The 17430-nt window shown below is 37.6% G+C and overlaps 1 protein-coding gene and 1 long non-coding RNA gene across 5 annotated transcripts in view; both read left to right on the forward strand.

The window, feature by feature from the left end:
* The window catches only part of LOC125803769 (uncharacterized), a 152393-nt gene that overhangs the window by 98725 nt on the left and 36238 nt on the right, over window positions 1-17430 (forward strand). The window lies entirely within an intron of this gene.
* esyt2b (extended synaptotagmin-like protein 2b) overlaps window positions 1-17430 on the forward strand; it is a 95495-nt gene that overhangs the window by 41827 nt on the left and 36238 nt on the right. For all 3 annotated transcript variants that reach the window (XM_049481946.1, XM_049481947.1, XM_049481948.1), the window contains exons 8-10: window positions 13856-13976; window positions 14444-14620; window positions 16230-16312. In XM_049481946.1, the coding sequence (XP_049337903.1) occupies window positions 13856-13976; window positions 14444-14620; window positions 16230-16312 (381 nt within the window). The remainder of the gene's footprint in view (window positions 1-13855; window positions 13977-14443; window positions 14621-16229; window positions 16313-17430) is intronic.

Raw genomic sequence — 17430 nt, forward strand, 5'->3', positions numbered from 1 at the left:
TTACTTTAAAACGTTTCGCAACTTTCTGCATTTGCTTTTTTTAAGTAAATTTAATTTCAGATAAATTTAAGTAACTTGGTTTCAAGACTTAATGTTACAGTTAGAGTAAATAAGTGAACTGAGCTTTAGTCAATCCTTTCTTTTAGTAAACTTTACTTCATTTATGCATACAAAATTACCTAATTACAATCACTTAATGTATACAATATTACTCAAATAATTTATTATTCATGATATATTATAATTCCTAAAATTTTAATATTTTTAGTTAAAACACACATATTACACTGTCTCAACACATGGATGGCATGTAATACATTCTTTATACTAGTAAACTAAAAATAATGTATTACATGCCATCCATGTGTTGAGACAGTGTAAAAGGTCTGCTTACAGTATAAATCTTAGTTCAAATATTTAAATGTTTGTTTTAAGTAATTATAATATATTATGTATCATAAATTATGCACAGAAAGCACAGAAATACACCACGAAACAACAAAGAAAAGAGTTCTTTAATACACTGAAGCACAGATGATCCGTATCACCACTCGGGTGATGCATCACGGCGTTGCAGCTCTTCATACGTGATGTTACCACATTTGTAGTCCATTGCATTCTGGGGGTTGTAGTCTTTCTGCTCCTGATCGCACCCGAGCTCAACAGGAGTGAAAAGAGCGGTTGCTTCTGTTACTTCTCTCAGTCCAATAATGCCTGTAGACTAGGCAAACTGTATTTAAATATGTCATAAATGTAAATGTATGATATATGTTGCAGTTAACAATCTCTCACCAAGAGGTATACTACCCTAAGGTAGCCTCTGAGAGCTTATCTACAGGGCAGCACTTTTTTACAACTTTTAGTTTTAGTAGTTTTTTTAGAAATCTAAGTATGATATTTTATAGTCTTACTTTTAATTTTTTTATACATTAAATCTGTGAAAATCATAACCTCACAGTCATTTCCTAGACATTTGTTTTATAATCTTTTCTATCATCTTTCTATCTTTTCCCTGCTCCAGATTGTGAAAGCTGTTTCACAAGACTGCTGAGGAAAAGCAGCCGCATGCCTAATAAACTTCACTCCAGCAGAAACATGAACACAAACACAAACAAGCCCACAGTGTCCATTAACCTGCAGCACAGCTGCTCCAGCGTCTGCTCCTGCTCCGGCTCTCAGCGTTTAGAGGTGCTTTAGAGGGAATAAGAGCAGGGAGAGCATCAGCACTGCTGATCCTGGATCAGCTAGTGTCTATGCTACCGCCCGGACAGTTTTTAAGACAGACTAGTCTTGGGTAATCAGGGCCAGGGCTTTATGTAATACAGAGCTGTGTATCACATCTACACTCGTCTACAAATTCTGTTTTATTCTGATTGAATCCTGCAGATTTAAGGTGCTTTATCAGGTCTTAGAAATTGCAATTTTCACTGCTGATTTTGGAAGCAATCTGTGATTTTATATGAATTATTCAATTTCTACTAAAAGATTTTCAGATGTGTTGTGGAAATGATTGTTTAAATACCCCAAATATTACGAGGAAAGTCATAGATTTTAAATTATTTTGACATGTCTGCCACAGTGTAGTTCTACCACAGCGTTTTTCAGCCACTCTTAAAAAAAATAGTTGATTCTTTCAGTAAAAGAAGAGATGCTTTATTATATATTATCTAAGACTGATAAAAAGCTATTAGACCAGATCTATAAAATGTCACAACCAGACTTACTGTGACATTATGTACATTATATCTTTCACCATGTGCACGGTGCGTCAAGGTGAGGCTCATTGCTATCTTACACCCCGCCAACAGTCTATTTTCACACCTAACTCCTGTGTCATTTAAATAGCAACAGTACGTGTGAATATACAGGAAAAAGTTTCTGAATCAGTTTCTCTGATTTTATTATTAATAGGTATATGTTTTTTTACTCCCAAATTCCAAAAAAAAATATTATTAGAGCATTTATTTGCAGAAAATGAGAAATGTCTGAAATAAAAAAAAGATGCAGAGCTTTCAGACCTCAAATAATGCAAAGAAAACAAGTTCATATTCATAAAGTTTTAAGAGTTCAGAAATAATCAATATTTGGTGGAATAACCCTGGTTTTTAATCACAGTTTTCATGCATCTTGGCATCATGTTCTCCTCCACCAGTCTTACACACTGCTTTTGGATAACTTTATGCTGCTTTACTCCTGGTGCAAAAATTCAAGCAGTTCAGTTTGGTGGTTTGATGGTTTGTGATCATCCATCTTCCTCTTGATTTTATTCCAGAGGTTTTTAATTTGGTAAAATCAAAGAAAATCAGCATTTTTAAGTAGTCGCTTATTTTTGTTCAGAGCTGTATATATGCTGATGGACGTGGTGGTCTGGGAACGAGGTGTGTTCAGGTAAATTTCTGGTTTATTGCTATCTTGGCAAACAGAAAACAGGTTCTCCACTGACTGAATACAACCTAGACAGAAGTCAGCAGTCGCAGGGGTGGGCGATATGGCCCTAAAATAATATCACGATATTTCAACAGTTAAAAAAATAATTAATGAATGCACTACTGCAACAAAATGAAAATTACATTTTATTATTGCATACAATATAATATGGCACACCCCTAATAACTGAGATATAAAAAAATACAAGACTTTTATCGGATTTGTAACAGAGGTTAATGATCCAGAATGTCATGATACTAATAAAAATGCACTCCAATATATCTCCATATATCCAGGATTAAAGTAAAATAAATGATACTGGACAGATATAAACTCTAGTCTCTAGTAGATATATAATAGGAAATGAGAACAGTGTAATTTTTCTTTTGCTAATTGTTTTAAAAACATTTAAAAAGTAGTGATAATTCAGGGTATTATATCGTTCACCTGTTATAAACATATAGCTGTGTTTTTTAAAATCAAAATTAGTAGATTGTAAAACTGGTTATATCACTTGTTTTTTTGCAATTAATGGGAAGTGCGTAAATCGAGTAGCCGCTCCCATCTTCTCATATAAAACTAATCCTGTGCCAATGGCACAGCTTTGGAATATGTTAATGTTTATAAATACCTAGGCATCTGGCTGGATTCTTCATTGTCTTTCACCACACATATCAATATCATATCAACTTGCAGATGAAATTTAGATCTAGACTTGCCTTTCTTTTTCGTAATAAAGCCTCTTTCACTCATGCTGCTAAATACACTCTTGTCAAGATGACAATACTCCCAATTTTGGACTATGGTGACGTCATTTATAAAATGGCATCAGGCACTGCTCTTAGGAAATTGGACACTCTTCATCACTCAGCAATCCGCTTTGCCACTAACGCTCCTTTCCACACTCATCACTGTGACCTCTATAAACTGGTCGGCTGGCCTTCCCTTCATACTCGGCGGCTCCATCACTGGTTTAATTTAATCTATAAAGCAATATTGGGAAAGACACCACATTATCTCTCCTCTCTACTTGACATAGCCCGTAATACGTATCATACTAGGTCAAGTAATTGCATTAAGCTCACCATTCCAAAAACCCGTACTATTTTTGGTCGTAACTCCTTTCGTTTTGCAGCAGCAAATGACTGGAATGCCTTACAATGCACATTGAAATTTGAAATTTTAACTAAATTTACCACTTTCAAGCAAAAAATTGAGCATATCATAGTTGATGACTGTTCCTGTTAGTCTTTACAAGTCCTTGTTCTTTGTGTCTTTTATTGTTGACATGTTTTTAGTTTTGTGTTTATCTATGTTTATGTGGTACCTATTTCTATAGGGCCAGGTCATGTTTGTAAATGAGAACTGGTTCTCAAACATTTTACCTGGTAAAAAATAAAGGTTAAAAAAAAAAAAAAAAAAAAATCCCATCTGAATAGGGCTTAAATCCACTGTATTGTTACAATCCTGTAATATCCAGGTCTGTCTGAACAAAAGTGAATATTCATTAAGCACAAATGTATGAGCTGTGAGAGCAAAACAGCGACCACAGCACTTACAGATTAACAGTTTTAATAGTTCTGAGAAAGAGAGACGTCCCCATGTTATAATCACACAGTGATTAAAACCATTTAAACCCTCTTACGTCAGTGTAGAAATAAATGAATAGATTAGACGTCCAGCACACCTCTGAGGATACTCCTCTCCACTCCAATCTGAGTCTGATTAAACCCGATTCACATCCTGTTATTGAAGGTTATGAATAGGACTTGTTTTGCAGGAAGTAAAGGAAATGCTATTGTATGCTGTGTGCAATGATCAAGCATAACATTATGACCATCTCTTAGATTATATACCCATTATATAATGATTATATAGAGCACTTAGTTTTAGTTGTATAATAGTTACAGACTTATTGTTATCCTTCTTTTACCCTGTTCTTTAAAGATCTCATTCCATCATTTTTAAATTAATTTTAAAATGTCTAGTTGTGTCTCTAGTATGAATGAATGCCATGTGAGTTTTTTTGTGAAAAAAGCGCTCAGGTGTTTCTGTTTAGCCCTGCTTTAGTTCACTAAATTAGTGATCTCTAAAGAAAGACAGAATTTCTGCTCTTGCTCATGAATATTCATACATGCAAATATATCATCTCTGATTGGTTAACAGCACTGCAGCAGAGAACGCTACCTTCCTTCCCCCCCACAGTCAATTTTACAGCTCTAATACTCAAAGCATCGCTTGGCCGCTCGGTCTAGAAGGAACGTTATCAGTGCATTGATAACTTTTCTTTCAGCTAAACTAAAGCTACTAAGCTCTTACCTCAAACTTGGTGATTCGGTGCTTGAGGAGTTTCACCACATCGAAGCCCCAGAGTTTGCTCTACAACATAAAACCCGACACGAACAGCGTCCGCTTTGACCGGTGTTCTGTAGATTTGTGCTATCTTGTCTAACCATGCTTCCCTAGTGTATATTTAAGGTCTCTGTAAAAGGCAGAATCAACCGGAGATCCTATTTAAACCTATGGTTACTTACACAAGACAGTCAACGCTAACTAGCTCTGTAAACAGAGCTGTAAGCTCTTTAGCTGATAGTGTCGGCTGTGCTGCAGCTCGGCTTTAGCTCTGTCTGTGGGCGGTCCTGAGCCGAGGTGGGCGAGGCCATAAACTCACTGGTTGACGTAGACTTCAGAGCCTTTCCTGATCGACTCGTATTTCTGAGGATTTTTTTTATAAGCAACTGCAGACAAAGGAGGCTGAAGTATTCATATTTTGTTTATAATAGATGTATTATAAGTATTGCTATTTATCTTAGTCATTAATCATATTGTATCATATTAATCATATTGTTAATAATATTGTAACATAAGGGTTTTATTAGTTTATTTATCCTTGTCAAGAACATTTAATAGTAACATAATAGTAAGAAACGCTCTGCACCTCCCCTACATTTTCACCCGCGACTGGATTTTCAAACAAGCCCAATTTGAGGGGAAAACCGCAAACCTGGCAACTCTGCTCCTACCTATAGCTGCTCCACTTTGTGGATAAAGTTGTGTTGGTCATCATATTGTATTTTATTAGTGGCCAAAGGACGTTCTTGGTGGACATTTCTTAGTGCAGCAGTGACAGTGAGGTGTTTAAAAACTCCAGCAGCACTGCTGTATGTGATCTATTCACTGTACCAGCAGCTCAACACACACTAACACCTCATACACCACCACCATGCTAATCACTGCTGTATCTGATCCACTCACTGTACCACCAGCTCAACACTCACTAACACCTCATACACCACCACCATGCTAATCACTGCTAATCACTGCTGTATCTGATCCACTCACTGTACCACCAGCTCAACACTCACTAACACCTCATACACCACCACCATGCTAATCACTGCTAATCACTGCTGTATCTGATCCACTCACTGTACCACCAGCTCAACACACACTAACACCTCATACACCACCACCATGCTAATCACTGCTAATCAGTGCTGTATCTGATCCACTCACTGTACCACCAGCTCAACACACACTAACACCTCATACACCACCACCATGCTAATCAGTGCTGTATCTGATCCACTCACTGTACCACCACCTCAACACACACTAACACCTCATACACCACCACCATGCTAATCAGTGCTATATCTGATCCACTCACTGTACCACCACCTCAACACACACTAACACCTCATACACCACCACCATGCTAATCACTGCTAATCACTGCAGTGCTAAGAATATTAATGACCCACCAACCAAATTATAATCATAGCTGCTCTGTGGTGGTTTTCTATCCTGTGGGTTCTGAGTATTGAAGAACAGGGTGAAAAAAGGATAATGATAAATAATAAAATGCAGAGAAACAGATACAGAACTACAGTATGTAATTATTATAGAACTACAAAGTGTCCTATATGATCTGTCAATAGAATATGGATAGTATAATATAGTCATAATATTATGCTTGTTCTCAGTATGAGCTTAATTCAGCCCCTGAGATCTCTCAGGTTACAGGTCTCGGGTCTGAAGCGGTGGGCAGCGAGGGGCAGGCTGGTACAGGCGGGGGCTTTTTATAGAGCTGATGTAATGGAGTGCCGGGTCTCAGGCTTCAGTCTGGTGTTACAGGGGAACCCCAGCCAGAATGAAAATGTAACCATCACTTCATCTGTTGGGAAAATGCCCACAGTCCTCTTATAGCTATAGCGCAGCCGTCTCAAAGACTTATCGGTTCTAAATCTGGGACCCTTTAACCCTTTTCCTTTATAACTGCTGCAAAATGCTGCATCTTAAAGGTGGGAGGAGCTATTGAAACATGGTAAGCTATTTGGGGTCGATCCAAGATGACATGGCTTTTAAAATAGTTTTATTTAGTCTGATTAACTAGCTAAATTGAAAAGTATATTCAATTAAATTCAATATATATCTGTATTAATTAGTTTTTACTAGCAGTGGCTATTCTAATAGTTAGTATTTCCCATTGTTTTTTCATACATTCCAAATAATATATTAAACACCAAGGCCAGAATGTCAAACATAATTTGAGACTCCAAAATAGCACAGTTGCTGGAAGACTGTGAATTTTATTCTAGGAATGTCAAGGCAAGGCATGGATGAGACAAGCACAGATACCATAAAAGGTCTTTGTTAAATAAGAGGAATCCAAAATTGTAGTCAAAACAGGCAAGCACTTTGTATAGATGGACAGAACCAAATCTAATACTTAGCAGGGAGTGAGTGAAGTAAGAATAAATGTATATATAGTGAGGTGAACAGGTGAAATCAATACTCAGGTGATTGCGGTCTGGAGAGATAACCAATAGACACAGGTATAGGAGTATAAGTAGCACCTTCAGCACCAGGTGTGACATGGTGATTGATCTGCCACTGGGTGTTGCTCTCTCTTTCCCTTATCAATTAATCAATCAATTAACCTTTATTTTCACTCGGATGTACATTGAGGGCAACCCTCATTTTCAGTGCAGCCGAGCATTTACAAAAACAGGGATTGACATGACAGAGAAAATAATAGCCAAATTTAATTATTGTAAAACAGCAGTAAATAAAATATGGAAATAGATAAAAAAAATAAAAATAGAATTATAATAAAATAGAAACAAATTTGATTATAATAAAGTATGGTTTAATTAATAAAAAAATTAAGATCAAAAGAAAATAAGACAAATACAACAAAAATGAATTAAAATTAGCTAAAACTAACTTACATAATACAATAAAAATACAAATAAATAATAAATAAATAAACAGCAATAATAATAATAAAAATTATAGTAATAACAATGAATGAAAATTAAAATAAGTTAAAAAGCAATAATACAGAACTATTAAAAATAATAACAATTATTATTATTATTATTATAAGAATAATAATAAAAATAAAACAAAAATAAAATAAGGAAACAATTAAAAAAAGGAAAAAAAATAAAGGGAGAACTAAAAATAAATAAGATCTAAATAAGATGCTAAATCATCTTATGCTGACATGCCAAGTACGGTCTACTGTGTGTAGAAGGTCACACAAGTTTGTTATCATCAATTCTCTTCTTCTAACGTCTGGAAAAACACCGGTTGTTCTGGCCGTGGGCTCGGCAGACATTCCTCTAGATAAAGAATAAGTCGATTAAATGAATAAACACTCCTCAGGATTTATAGCTGGAGTTTTAAACACAGAGCTCAGCCTGGCTCTTATAGATCACTAATACTCCCACTTATTTTCTTTATTAGCACTCTCTGTCCCCGCCGGACCACCGCTATTGTCCTTTTACAAGAACAGTTGAGTGAGAAATCAATCTACACCAATCAGCCATAACATTAAAACCACCTGTCTGCTATGGTGTTCAGTCAAAACAGCTCTAAACCACCAATGAGACATGGACACTACAAGGCCTCTGAACATACAGTTACAGTAGATACAGAATCACCAGCACTGTAATCTGTTGTACCCGTACTGCTCTGTAATTAATCTAAAGTTACAGTAGATACAGAATCACCAGCACTGTAATCTGTTGTACTCGTACTGCTCTGTAATTAATCTAAAGTTACAGTAGATACAGAATCACCAGCACTGTAATCTGTTGTACCCGTACTGCTCTGTAATTAATCTACAGTTACAGTAGATACAGAATCACCAGCACTGTAATCTGTTGTACTCGTACTGCTCTGTAATTAATCTAAAGTTACAGTAGATACAGAATCACCAGCACTGTAATCTGTTGTACCCGTACTGCTCTGTAATTAATCTACAGTTACAGTAGATACAGAATCACCAGCACTGTAATCTGTTGTACTCATACTGCTCTGTAATTAATCTACAGTTACAGTAGATACAGAATCACCAGCACTGTAATCTGTTGTACTCGTACTGCTCTGTAATTAATCTAAAGTTACAGTAGATACAGAATCACCAGCACTGTAATCTGTTGTACCCGTACTGCTCTGTAATTAATTTACAGTTACAGTAGATACAGAATCACCAGCACTGTAATCTGTTGTACCCGTACTGCTCTGTAGTTAATCTACAGTTACAGTAGATACAGAATCACCAGCACTGTAATCTGTTGTACCCGTACTGCTCTGTAATTAATCTACAGATACAGTAGATACAGAATCACCAGCACTGTAATCTGTTGTACCCGTACTGCTCTGTAATTAATTTACAGTTACAGTAGATACAGAATCACCAGCACTGTAATCTGTTGTACCCGTACTGCTCTGTAATTAATCTACAGTTACAGTAGATACAGAATCACCAGCACTGTAATCTGTTGTACCCGTACTGCTCTGTAATTAATCTACAGTTACAGTAGATACAGAATCACCAGCACTGTAATCTGTTGTACCCATACTGCTCTGCAGTTAATCTACAGTTACAGTAGATACAGAATCACCAGCACTGTAATCTGTTGTACCCGTACTGCTCTGTAGTTAATCTACAGTTACAGTAGATACAGAATCACCAGCACTGTAATCTGTTGTACCCGTACTGCTCTGTAATTAATCTACAGTTACAGTAGATACAGAATCACCAGCACTGTAATCTGTTGTACCCGTACTGCTCTGTAATTAATCTACAGTTACAGTAGATACAGAATCACCAGCACTGTAATCTGTTGTACCCGTACTGCTCTGTAATTAATCTACAGTTACAGTAGATACAGAATCACCAGCACTGTAATCTGTTGTACCCATACTGCTCTGCAGTTAATCTACAGTTACAGTAGATACAGAATCACCAGCACTGTAATCTGTTGTACCCGTACTGCTCTGTAGTTAATCTACAGTTACAGTAGATACAGAATCACCAGCACTGTAATCTGTTGTACCCGTACTGCTCTGTAATTAATCTACAGTTACAGTAGATACAGAATCACCAGCACTGTAATCTGTTGTACCCGTACTGCTCTGTAATTAATCTACAGTTACAGTAGATACAGAATCACCAGCACTGTAATCTGTTGCTCCGAAGCCACATCATCAATGTTTCTCACTTCATCTTCCAGTGGTTTTAATGTTATGGCTGGGTGGTGTACATCCTGCACAACTCCCCATTAATAGAGACACTGGTTAGTAGGAACACAGTGATCCCCGCAGTACAATAACACTGGGCACTGGCGGGTTTTTAGAAGATCCTGATTTGATCTTTTAGAGCACTTGTTGCTAGTTGCCCAGCAACAGTCTGAATCCATGAATGGGGGGCTGGCGTAGCTCGGGGAAATGCAAATCAGCTGTAATAAGTGTGTCATCATCTATCTAGATAATAATACACCCCCAGTGACGCTTTCTTATGTCTAATTGAGAAACCACAGCGCCAACTAGTGGCCTTGGCTGGTATGTCTACTCAGATAAACCCAGAGATTAGTCAGATAATAGCTGCTGAAAGCTGCTGGTTGGATGATTCTCATGCTATACTACTACAGCGCTGGAAAAAATGATTTTCCTTGATTTTACCAAATTGAAAACCTCTGGAATATAATCAAGAGGAAGATGGATGATCACAAGTCATCAAACCACCAAACTGAACTGTTTGAATTTTTACACCAGGAGTAAAGCAGCATAAAGTTATCCAAAAGCAGTGTGTAAGACTGGTGGAGGAGAACATGACCCCAAGATGCATGTAAACTGTAAAATCCAGGGTTTTTCTGAACTCTTAAAAGTTTATGAATATGAACTTTGAGGTCTGAAAGCTCTGCATCTTTTGTTGTTATTTCAGCCATTTCTCTTTTTCTGCAAATAAATGCTCTAAATGACGATATTTTTATGTGGAATCGTCTGTAGTTTATAGAACAAAACAACAATGTTCATTTTACTCAAACATAAACCTATAAATAGCAAAATCAGAGAAACTGATTTTCATCACGTTCAGTAGCTCCTCCATTTCCACTCGCTGTTGTGTTTTTATTATGGATCTCCATGGAAACGCGTGCTCAATGTGTAATTACGGTGCGCGGCAGTAGATAAATAGCTATTTTATTAAACGGGAAGACACGAAACTCAGAGATGTGCGTCCGGACGGGACTAAAATTACCGAAGGACCAGTTCAGAGTTCAGAGAAAAACAGTAGGTAATTCAGCCTGTAATTGTCTCAGAGGACGTCTGAGAAAAACACATACATGGTCGTTCCGGACAGGAATAAAATCACAGAGGACCCCCATAAAAAAGAGAAAATTACCCCAGAACCCCCTGAAAATATATAATCCCATCTGGATAGGGCTAAAGACATGAACTCAGTCTGAAACACTGGCATCCATTCACTTTAGAATTTCCTTTAGAATTCAGAGAACTAGTCAGAATCCTGAATTTGATTGCATTCAGCAACAAAAGCGTTAGTGCTCCCATACTTACTTCATCTTCAAGTCCTGGATGGAGCTCCATAGTTCCAGAGAACACAGTTTATCCACTGTCCCACAGCACAATACTTTATACACCTCTATCCCACATCTGGCATAGGCATGGTGCCAGTAGTTCCATGTTTATCTGCTTTACAACAGTACTGTTCTGCAACAGGGACTAGACAAGCTGTGTGTGTGTGTGCATTTGCACATCTGTGTCAGCAGCAGGTGTAAATTAATGCGGCTGATTGCATTCATTAGAAGGGGGCGTCCACAAACATTTAGACGTATAGTTACAGTAGTGATTAATGGTGAGCGTCCGTGAGCCAGTGTTCCTGAATCAGGACTGCTGATTAGCATGTTATTGAGATCAGCTCTGCTTCATTAATCTGCAGTCGTCTGATTGTATCCAGCCTTCTGCTGAGAGGAGCTGCGGTGAGGATGATCTGATTGGACAGGAGGACTAAGAGATGGGTCAGCAGTGTCTTTTAGCTTCCAGCGTATGAGCTTTTAAAATCTTAATCAGACTGCAGCAAACTGTGCAGATCTCACACACACACACACACACACGCCTTGTAGCCTTGTAGCTGAGCCAGCTCATGTGCAGAGTTTAATGTTTCTACACACACTGTGCCAAGTGTGTGTGTGTGTGTGTGTGTGTGTGCATGGAAAGAATCTATCCTGTGGCTTCTGACCTCCATTAGGTAGAGAATTGTCAGTGTACATACACCTTTTCAACCTCTCTCTCTCTCTTTCTTTCTCTCTCTCTTTCTTTCTCTCTCTCTCTTGCTCTCTCTCTCTCAATTCAGTTCAATTGAATATAGCTTTATAAGCATCAGTGTGAGTTACAGTGTTGCCAAAGCATTATAACAATTAACAACAACAAAGATATATGAACATACATGACAGACACAATAACATTTATAACAAAAAGAATCATCAAGAAGAAAGTGCTTCTCTCTCTCTCTCTCTCTTTCTCTCTCTCTGCCCCCTCTCCCCCCGATTCTTAAATCCTTATACTGGATACAGACCGTTACAGAACAGATTGTGCTGCTGTATGAATGAATCAGGGGCTCAGGACCAGCATACTTATCTGATATTGTGCCAATCGGTACTCTCAGATCATTAGGACCAGAGTATTTATCTGATATGATTCAGTTATATAAGCCCAGGACTCTCAGATCATTAGGAACGAGTCAGTTAGTCTTTCCTAAGATAATTTCCACTTTTAAATATACTGTAATCATAATCCTGATTATGTAAAGCACTTTGCATTTTCACTGTGTATGAAAGGTGGTATACAAACACACCTACCTCACGCCTTTGAGTTAAAATGCTCTTTTTTTACTTGTCAGCTTGAATCTGTGTTTAAATATTGAGGCCAGATTTATAAAACATCCAACATACTCACAGTAGCAGTGATAGAGCATGCAGAGCACACTGATCACTGCTGGGTCAATGGATACTAGATAGAGCACCAGGTTAATAATATTGTGGGTTTGATACTCATGTTTTTTAACAGCCACTTTTAAGACTTATTGAGCAACACCATTGAGTAGTTTGGTGGTAGGTGGTTGCTGTGGTGTTGCTAGGTGGTTGTTATGGGGTTGCTAATTGCTTGCTAGAGGGGTGCTACAGTGTTGCAAGGTGATTGCGAAAGGTATGTCCAGCAGTTGCTATGATGTTGTTTAGTGGTTGTTTGGGTGTTGCTAAGTGGTTGTTATGGTGTTGCCAATTGCTTGCTAGATGGGTGCTACAGTGTTGCAAGGTGATTGCGAAAGGTATGTCCAGCAGTTGCTATGATGTTGTTTAGTGGTTGTTTGGGTGTTGCTAAGTGGTTGTTATAGTGTTGCCAGTTGCTTGCTAGATGGGTGCTACAGTGTTGCAAGGTGGTTGCAAAGGTATGTCCAGCAGTTGCAATGATGTTGTTTAGTGGTTGTTTGGGTGCTGCTAGGTGGTTGTTATGGTGTTGCTAATTGCTTGCTAGAGGGGTGCTACAACGTTGCAAGATGATTGCAAAGGTATGTCTAGCAATGTGATCTTAATTAGTGGTTGCCTGGGTGTTGCTAGGTGGTTGGTAGGCAGTTGCTATGAAGTCCCAGATGGTTGCTTTGGTGTCTCAGTAAAAAAAATCTGAAAAAAATCAACCTGAATCGCACAATTAGGCTAAACTATGTGAAGCTTGAATGGTGTTGATATCTCAGACGCTATAAATAAGCATTAATAGCATTTTATATTTAAACACTTTGATCTAATCAGTTAGTTCTGCACTGCACTTCAGGTTAAAGAATTTTATAAAGTATTACATAAAGCAGGTCCAACCTAGCAACAGTAACTAAGAGAGAACGCAGTTGTGGGAGGAGCACAGATAGGTCAGCTGCATTGATCTGAATCATCTCTGTCACCATGGCAACTTTTTTTTATAGACTTATTCAATTAGTCTATTTTGTGACATTTGTACAGAAAGATTTTATTATCAGGACGTGGGATAATGTGTGTGTGTGTGTGCGCGTGTGTGTGCGTGTGTGTGTGTGTGTGAATGTGTGTGTGTGTGTGTTCTCTTTTCCCAGTGGATTCTCAGACAGTCTGATTCAAGACATCATCTACAGTCACCTGGTTCTGCCCAACAGAATCACTATACCCCTGATGAGCGACGTGGAGCTCTCGCAGCTGCGCTTCCCCATGCCCAAGGTGAACATTCACTACATTTTATATATATATATATATATATATATATATATATATATATATACATATATATATATATATATATATATACTGTACACTCTTCACTTAACAATAACACACACAGATTGCTGCAAAACTCAGCATACAGTTTAATCTCAGGCAGATACGTAAATTATTACAGGTTCAGTCTAATGAAACACTGGGTACTTTTGGGTAGTGTACCTCCTGGTGAGAGATCGATGACTGCTGGATGTCCTAATTGCCTGCTGTAAAGTTACATAAATAATGTTTCAGTATTTGGTTGGACCATCTTTATCTTTTTTTAGCCAGGCAGTGTATCATCATTACATTCACACACATAAAGATTCACTCCATTCCAATAAATTCTTCAAATTCTTGGTTATTTTTTTTTTTTTTTTCGAAGTGGGTGTGTATTTTCTCTGTCTCTGTCTCCTTCTCTGCATGTTTAGGGAGTATTAAGGATTCACTTTTTGGAAGCTCAGGATCTGGAGGGGAAGGATAAATACCTGGGTGGGCTGATAAAAGGAAAATCTGACCCCTATGGAGTCCTGCAGGTGGGCACTCAGCTCTTCCAGACCAAAACCATAAAAGAGTGTCTGAACCCCAAGTGGAACGAGGTGTTTGAGGTGAGTTCATACTCTGCTTCATTGGCCATTAAGGTTCTTTTTATTTGTTAAAGAAAAAAACATTAATGAAGGTGTAATCCTAGAAACGGTTCAGCCTAATTCTCTTTTTATTGAATTATCTCAGAATCCATAGAGTTTATTACTGGGCAGAATAAGCCCAGGGCTGAGATAAGCATTGATTTTTCATTACAGCAGTCGGTAGCAATAACCTCTTTAAGTGAAGAATCAGCACACTGTATTAGTAGGAATGTAAACTCTGTCTGCATTCATGGCTGGTGATGGATTATCCAGCCTTAATGAATCTCAGTGTTCAACCTCAATTATCATTGTTCAATTATTTAACAAACTTAATGTTCACTCAGGTTTTCTCCTTAATTTCCACTAACTAAATGTTTTAATCTCAATAATCAGTGTTGAACCTTTAACTTCCAATATAATTCGTAACATCATCCTTAATATTCAGAGCTCAATTTCAATTACCAGTGTTTAACCTCAACGACCACTGTTCAGCCTTGATTATCAGTGTTTAACCTTAATTACCAGTATTAAACATTATTTTTCACTGTTTGACCCATTTATTTATGCTCAACCTCAATTACATGTATTTAACCTCAATTAATTATTCAATCAAAGTCAGTCTTCAGTGTTCAACCTCAATTACCATTGTTCAAACCCAGCTATGAGTGTTCAATGTCAATTACCAATGTTCAGCCAATGTTCATTCCCAGCTATGAGTGTCCAATGTCAATTACCAATGTTTAACCCCAGCTATGAGTGTTTAACCTTAATTACTGATGTTCAATCCCAGCTATTAGTGTTCAACCTCAATTACCGATGTTGAACCCCAGCTGTGAGTGTTTAATCTCAATTACCAATGTTTAACCCAAACTATGAGTGTTTAACCTCAATTACTTATGTTCAACCGCAGCTATGAGTGTTCAATGCCAATTACCAATGTTCAGCCAATGTTCAACCGCAGCTATGAGTGTTCAATGCCAATTACCAATGTTCAACCCCAGCTATGAGTGTTCAGCCTCAATTACCGATGTTCAACCCCAGCTATGAGTGTTCAACCTCAATTACCAATGTTTAACCATAGCTATGAGTGTTTAACCTCAATTAACAAATTTTTAAACCCAGTTATGATTGTTCAATATCAATTACCAATTGTCAGCCAATGTTCAACCCCAGCTATGAGTGTTCAGCCTCAATTACCAATGTTTAACCCCAGCTTTGAGTGTACAGCCTTAATTTACCAATGTTCAGCCAATGTTTAACCCCAGCTTTGAGTGTACAGTGTCAATTATCAGTGTTTGACCCACAATATTTAACGTTTAAATTCAGTTACCATCATTAAACCTCAATTAACTGCTTTAAACCTTAAATACCTGCTTTAAACTTCAATTACCAGCAATAAACTTCAATTAATCAGCAATAAACCTTTATTACCTACATTAAATCTCAGTTATTAGTGTTTATACCCAATTATTAACTTCAATTATTAGTCTTATTGTCTCTTATTTTGGACTCTAAATAAAACCTAAAGTGTCAGTACATTTTTACATGTGTGTGTGTGTGTGTGTGTGTGTGTGTGTGTGTGTTTCTGCAGGCGCTGGTATATGAGCATTCTGGTCAGCACCTGGAGATAGAGCTGTTTGATGAAGACCCAGATAAAGACGACTTCCTGGGCAGGTACCATTCCCTGCTCTTTAAACATGTGTGTGTGTGTGTGTGTGTGTGTGTGTGTGTGTGTGTGTGTGTTAAATAATTTAAACACAGTTTTGAGAGCTGGAGGGACTCAGTCTTATAGGCAGACTGTAGGATGTGTATAGGTACAGGTTTACGAGGCTGTTAGAGATTAAATCAGGGACGCAGGACCACAGCTCTTCATCATCCACCTCCCACAGCCTACAGGGGCCGAGTTCAGCCTATTAGAGGAGCACACACTAACCTCTGCAGCACTGTGCCCCCCCCCCCCCCCCAGTGCCCCCCAGTGCCCACCTCAGTTAATATAAAGTGTGTGTAATGTAGTTTACACAGACTTTAAAGCATTAGTCCGGCCAGCAGAAACCTAATTTACTCAGTTCCCCCTTTACCTTAAAGGTGGTTAATCAGTCAGGGCCTGTTTGGAGTCTGAAGTTTGGCTTCTTCAGTTTTATACTGGAGATACGAGCTAAAGGATAACAGCCAAAGGAATCTTATAGTTATATAGTGGTGCATAAACCTACTATTATCTATAAACAGGATTCACAGAATTTACTTAAAATTATTTACTTTAATTTTACTCGAATCTTTTTAGACTCTACTTTTTGGTCAGGTGAATAAAATAGATGTGTTGTATTAATAATGTAGTAATTAAGATACACTATATGTCCAAATATTTGGACATCCTGTCTAATGAATGCAGCATTCAGCTACTTAAACTAATAGGTTGCACCCATTGCTGCTTATTAGATGTGCAAATACACACAAACACGCACACACAGTTTGTCTAGTCCCTGTATAGGGAAAAGTATTGCCAATAGAATAGGACTGTCTGGAGCAGATAAATAGTTATAAACCTAATGTCAGATGTGGGCTACTGGGGTACAAAAAAACTTTGAGCTGTGGAGCAGAGGAACTGTGTTCTCTGGAATGTTCTTAAGAAATGTTTACTAAAAACTTGAGATAACATTTAATAAGACTTAAATGTTTAGTTATTGTACCTAATCTTCTTTTTGATTTCCTATAAGTAAAATATAGATTTGAAATACTCAAAAAAATGAGATTGAGAAATTAATTGCTGTAGAGTGAACAGAACACAGAGTTAG

This window comes from Astyanax mexicanus, chromosome 8 (assembly GCF_023375975.1).
Source record: "Astyanax mexicanus isolate ESR-SI-001 chromosome 8, AstMex3_surface, whole genome shotgun sequence".
Taxonomy (NCBI): Eukaryota; Metazoa; Chordata; class Actinopteri; order Characiformes; family Acestrorhamphidae; genus Astyanax; species Astyanax mexicanus.